This window comes from Corylus avellana, chromosome ca5, assembly GCF_901000735.1.
Source record: "Corylus avellana chromosome ca5, CavTom2PMs-1.0".
Classification (NCBI taxonomy): Eukaryota; Viridiplantae; Streptophyta; class Magnoliopsida; order Fagales; family Betulaceae; genus Corylus; species Corylus avellana.
In genome coordinates this window covers 32,397,821-32,403,630 of record NC_081545.1, presented here as the reverse complement: position 1 = coordinate 32,403,630, position 5,810 = coordinate 32,397,821, and the positions used below count along the sequence as shown (strand labels likewise).

At 32.4% G+C, this 5,810-nt stretch overlaps 1 protein-coding gene across 2 annotated transcripts; it reads left to right on the top strand.

The window, feature by feature from the left end:
• The first annotated feature begins 3,740 nt into the window (after positions 1-3,740).
• On the top strand, positions 3,741-5,446 carry LOC132181244 (uncharacterized). 2 transcript variants are annotated; one of them, XM_059594372.1, is made up of 5 exons: positions 3,741-3,843; positions 4,270-4,317; positions 4,453-4,584; positions 4,837-4,905; positions 5,065-5,446. In XM_059594372.1, exons 1-5 carry the CDS (start codon positions 3,762-3,764, stop codon positions 5,205-5,207), a joined length of 474 nt encoding a protein of 157 aa, XP_059450355.1. In that variant the 5' UTR covers positions 3,741-3,761; the 3' UTR covers positions 5,208-5,446. The 2 variants fall into 2 exon arrangements, with proteins under 2 accessions (XP_059450355.1, XP_059450354.1); XM_059594371.1 differs by having other exon boundaries at positions 4,837-4,906; positions 5,057-5,446.
• The last annotated feature ends 364 nt before the right edge of the window (positions 5,447-5,810 follow it).

The following is a 5,810-nucleotide window of genomic DNA, read 5'->3' as shown; positions in this document are numbered from 1 at the left end:
ATGTGACTTAAACACGTGAGGTTTGCTTATCTACGTATATGCTTCAACAAAGTCTTCAATATCACTTTTGCCTATCTTCCCTGTCTGGTCATCACATGCTTGGGTATAAAGTTTCCATAATGCAGTATTACGCAACAGGCAATGCTTGACGATGGAAAGCCTGTGAGATGGGTCCCTTCCCTAGTTCCCTTGCCATGAATGATCCTTCAACATTCCTTCTTATCATTAAGATTTCTGTGGATGGGCTTCAAGGCCATGAATTCCAAAAGGATTCGCGTCCTTTCACACTCTCAAGGGGTTTTTACACTATCACTGTCTCTGCTTTATTTCTTGTTGCCCCACAACATCAACTTTAATTTTATTCATTTATATATATTACATGATTATTCACTGATTAATTAAGCTTAGACATAACTTTCTCACTTATTTGTTTTGTACTATATATATAACTTTTGTTTGCTTTATTACGTATAGCTCTATTCTAACAACTAATTTGTTTGTTTTGATTCATGTAGCCGCCCGACAGCATCATCAACTTTTATTCATTTATATATATTACGTACATAGCTAGCTAGATCTGCATGATTCGATGGTGGCCAACTTTGAGACTTGGAGTCAATTTTTAGTAATAAAGATCTACATGAATGCACATGGTTAATTTGATAATTACTTCTTTTCATTGTATCAGTAGGTATATATATATAATCCCAACAAAATCAAGATTGGTAAAATACTTTACTGTTTAATTATGTTGATGGACACCGATCGAGCTTTCCTTTTTATTTTATTTTTACTAATTTAACTATATTTACCAGCTAGCTCCCCAATGGTTGTTGAAAAACGTATGAGAGAAAATCTTGCCATTCGTCATCACACAGCCATATTGGAGATATTACATGGATTTTGAGAAGTCTATACATATTACATTAGATGACCAAATTACATTTAGATTTGCATGTTGTTTTTGTTATTGGATGTTTTTGAATATATATCCTAACCTCTTAAACTTTGAAAGATTAGTAATCAAATGCAATGCAACCCACAAAGCTTGCATACAAAAGCCGATTATTTGATGTTGTACATCAAAAAAGAAATTGTTAAAAAAATTTAGTAAGATTCAATCATAGATAATTTTCGAGATCTAAAAGAACATCGGGTTCCATTTTGATAAGTGTCTGTTGAAATATATTAAGAAAAAATTATTTTGGTTTTTTTTTCTTGGTTAACAATGAATTGATATTAATTTTTTTTATATATTAATTAAATATTCAATCTTAATTAATATATTTCATGGCAGATGGCACATTGCATGTCGGCCTTTTTGCTTTTCCCTTATTGTTGTAGCTTTTGCTTTTCATACCACTCAAACTTGGCCTGCTCCAAAATCCCATGCATCCCCAATAAACACACACACACGTGTCACGATCCCAAGCACAAATTCATAGTACTTTAATCAACTATAAATACTAATAGGAGGGAAATGGTTGACACAATCCAGATCTAGAGATACACCCAAGATGAAGACCATTCTCTTTATTTGCATTCCCTTGGCTTCCATTCTTAATTTCCTCTTCTGTTATCGCTCGAGAATTGGGTCAGAGCAGTGAGACCACGAATTTCTAATTCAATTTGCTTCCATTTTATATTATAAGGAAATATTGTTCATTGTGCTACTTTTACTCATCCGCCCTCTCTTTATTTTTAGTCGGTTAATAGATCGAGTAGATGGAATTGACATAAGATTCCAAACCCAAAGTAGACGGAAAATGTTAAGTCACAAGTGGATGCTTAGAAAGTTCTCAGTGGTGTCATCACGTCACAAGGACTTAAAACCGACTTAATAAGTTGAAATACAAATTGATGCCTCTAATTTGAGGAATATTATTAGAAAAAAAAAGTATCACAAATCGGGACATAAATTAGGTAATCATGGATTTAGAGCAATACCCACAAAAACAAAAGAAACCAATGTATTTAATATAATTTTCCATCATATTTTTTTTATTAAAAATGGTAGACGGGAAAGATCAATTGTGTCTATTTTATTTATACGTGATCATAGTGTAGCACCTTTTTACTAGGAGCCGCACAGAAATAGTCTAAACTATGAGAATCGTAAGCACTCCTTCAAATCTAACTGACCCCAATATATGTTGAAAAACATATAGAAGAAATATTGCCACTCGTCATATATATTGGAGATATTACAAGGGTTATGATAAGTCTATTCATATTACACAAGAAGACCAAATTACATTTAGAATTGCATTATATATTGTTAATGTTGGATTTTTTTGAATATCCCCACCTCTTAAACTTTGAAAACACCTCTTATATGGTCGTAGCTGTTTCTTTTCATGCCATTCAAACTTGGCCTGTTCTCATAATGAGTATATTAGCAAAGAAATTACCAAACAAACACACACATACATACACGTGTCATGGCCAAGCACAAATTCATTGTACTTGAATCGACCATTCTTATCATTAGCATTCTCTTGGCTTCCATTCTTTTCTTGCCCTCTTCAATTATCGCTCGAGAATTGGTTGATCAGAGCGGTGAGACCACACAAATTTCTAATTTAATTTGTTTCCATATATGTTGTCTCCATGTCATGCATGTGTAATTAATATTAATTCTAAAAAATTCGAAGCTATTCTGTATAAGAAATTGTCCTTGACTCAATGATCTTTCTTTGGCCTGAAAAGGTGGTCAGATCAAGAGTTTATCACTTGATGGATCGACGAGTACCAAGATTTGAAGACAGCTATGAAGGTTTGAACATTAGTAGTAAGAAAATAGTTTCTAGCATGATGTGAGGAACAATTCACTTCAATTGGCATATCCCTAGATGCTAAACAAAAGTTGGAAATGAAGATTGAAGAAATAAAAGGAAAACTACAGATGATGAAGCATCCTCGAGATGAGGATGATACAACATTTCAGAAGAAGAAAGAAGAAATGAATGATGTATTGCAACAAAGAGTTAATCGATGATCTAAATTATATGGAAGAAATGTTCATATTATGACAAAAACATCGTCGTTTTGAAAAATAATTACTGATGCTTTTAATAATTATGCATTGTTTATCTTCCAATTTGTTACTATTTATTCTCAATAAGAAACCACGTGAAGTTTGCAGCTTATGATCTTAACGTACAGTCACAATGATAGATCCAGATTCCAAAGTAAATACTTTAATAAAGTCATAAATATCACTTTTGCATATCTTCCCTGTCATTGGTGATCACATTCTCGGATATAAAGCTTCCAGTAATGCAATATTACACAACAGGCATGACGAAAGCTTCCATAATTCACACGGCCGGTTTGAGTCCTAAACGTCAGGTTGTAGTGATGGTTTGATTATAGTTAATTCTTTTCATTGTATCAGTACGTACGTAAATATATATTCATTTCTAAAAGCGCCAAAATAGGAATATATATATTTGTTTGAACGAAATATTAATTAATAATCAAATCCAAATATTCAGTTAAAAGAAATGAAAATGGTGAAAGCACGGTCAACATGCATGGCAGATGGCACATAATTGCATATCGGCCTCCTTAATTGGTAGCTTTTGCTTTTCATACCACTCAAACTTGTCCTAGCTGTTCCAAAATCCAATCCCCAACAAACAAACACACACGTACACGTGTCACGGCCAAGCACGCACAAATTCATAGTACCTTAATCTCCTATAAATAGGAGTATAAGAGGGAAATGGTTCACACAATATTCTAGACAGACACCCAAGATGAAGACTGTTCTTACTATTTGCATTCTCTTTGCTTCCATTCTCTTCTCTTCTGTTATCGCTCGAGAATTGGCTCAGAGTGGTGAGACCACTAATTTCTAATTTAATTTTCTTTTCTTTTCTCTTCTGTTATATTAATTTCTTGTTGCATGTGAAAATTTATCACAAAGATATGAAAAAAATTACAGTAATTAATGAATTGGCTGGTTATATATTTGGTACGTACTCATGACTCACAAAATAATTTAATTAAACCGTTTATAATGTAAATAGGATAAAAAAACACATACATAGATTGAGTTGAAAATTCAAATATATTTAAAATTAATTATTTTCTTTATATTTTATTAACACTACATAAATACTAAATTTATTATTTATATATTAATTTAATCTTATATCTTCATATTTTTTTATTCAAGCTTTGGCCCCCTCTATAAAAAATTTCTTGGTTTCCCTTTCCTCCATGCAAACAAGAGCTAATTATCTATAGTTATCGATTATGCAGGTACTGACCAAACTGGGAATCACAACAATCCGGCAGTAACACAGCCAGGTAAAACACACACCTATGCTTAATTAGAAAAATATACGATAATTAATGTACGTATAATTTGGTATATACTAATTATCTTAATCTTTTGAAATACACTGCATTAAATTTATAATCCGAGTTATAAATCCTTCTTAGGTACTGGTGAACCGAATGACCCCAAAAGTCCAATAATCAAGTGTGATCCAAGCAGCCCAACTTACAAAAGTTGCGTAGCGCAACAACCGAAGGTCAAGTGTAATCCTAAGGGCCTCTACAATCGTTGCGAAGGTCTGCGAATCATCTATATATAAAATCCCATGATGCATATATGTTTGCTTGCTGGCTCAATTAATGTCTTTTATTTTTATTTTTAAGTGATCATAACCCAAGTTTCTCAAGAAATCTAAGAAATATTGAACGCAGTTTTCTGTCGTATAATCATGATCAAGATGACAATAATATATCTGGTTACTGTCGTTTTTAGTTCAATGGTTACGTGACAGCTAATTATAATTATCTTGTTATATATGGACGATGCAGGTACAGGTACTAGTCCAACCGGGAAGAATCACAACAATCCATCAGTGAATCCACCTGCAGTAAAACCAGGTAAAACAAATTAAGCAAAGCTTCTCGATCTGTTCTTTTAATTAATTATATATATTTTTTAACACTGAATTAATAAATACTATCCTTTTATTTTAATTTAAAATTCTAATATATTTTTAATTTATGCTAAGAAATCTTCGTTCCATCGTGGCCATGCAGGTACTGGAGGTACCGGGAATCGCAACAATAATCCAACTAACCCGGCGTGTGATCCCAAGAGTTCAAATTACGCTAGTTGCGTATCCATCTCGAAGCCCAAGCCCAAGTGTGATCCTAGAAGCGCCTACCATCATTGCCCATGAATGATGACTATATATATATATATATATATATATTAATTAACTCATAATGTTGTGTAATCAAAGTATGGATTAAATAGTAGTGGGATGCTTGTTAGTTGTTAATTGCCACGTCAGCCGACAGGGACGTACGGTTGATCTATAATAATGGCCTGTATTAACATGTTAACTATGTAGTTTGCTATATATGCATATGATGTGTATGAATAAAAAGAGCTCACTTTGCTCGGTTTGTTTTCTTATCTTGATTCTTGTGGACTTCCATTTGCATTATTTGAAATATTTAATTAAAATGAAAAGTTAATTACAAAGATTTCGTTTGAATTTAAGACAATATCTATTATGCTATCATGTTAAATCATCAATTATTTCAAAAGCTTAATCTGATAAAGATTGATGAATTTGATCATTTAATTAATATCTAATACAATTTAGGAAAGATTCAACAACTTACGGCTTATGACTACCCTACCATTGAGCTACTAAGGAACAATGAGAGTTTAGATCTTATAAATTCAATTCTCACTTACGGCTTATGACTACCCTACCATTGAGCTACTAAGGAACAATGAGAGTTTAGATCTTATAAATTCAATTCTCATTCTC

Excerpts from the sequence above, each read along its gene's own strand:
- LOC132181244 (XM_059594371.1), top strand. The coding sequence starts at position 3,762 with ATGAAGACTGTTCTTACTATTTGCATTCTCTTTGCTTCCATTCTCTTC. Across the intron at positions 4,318-4,452 it reads TCCGGCAGTAACACAGCCAG|GTACTGGTGAACCGAATGAC; the intron begins GTAAAACACACA and ends AATCCTTCTTAG. Across the intron at positions 4,585-4,836 it reads CCTCTACAATCGTTGCGAAG|GTACAGGTACTAGTCCAACC; the intron begins GTCTGCGAATCA and ends TGGACGATGCAG.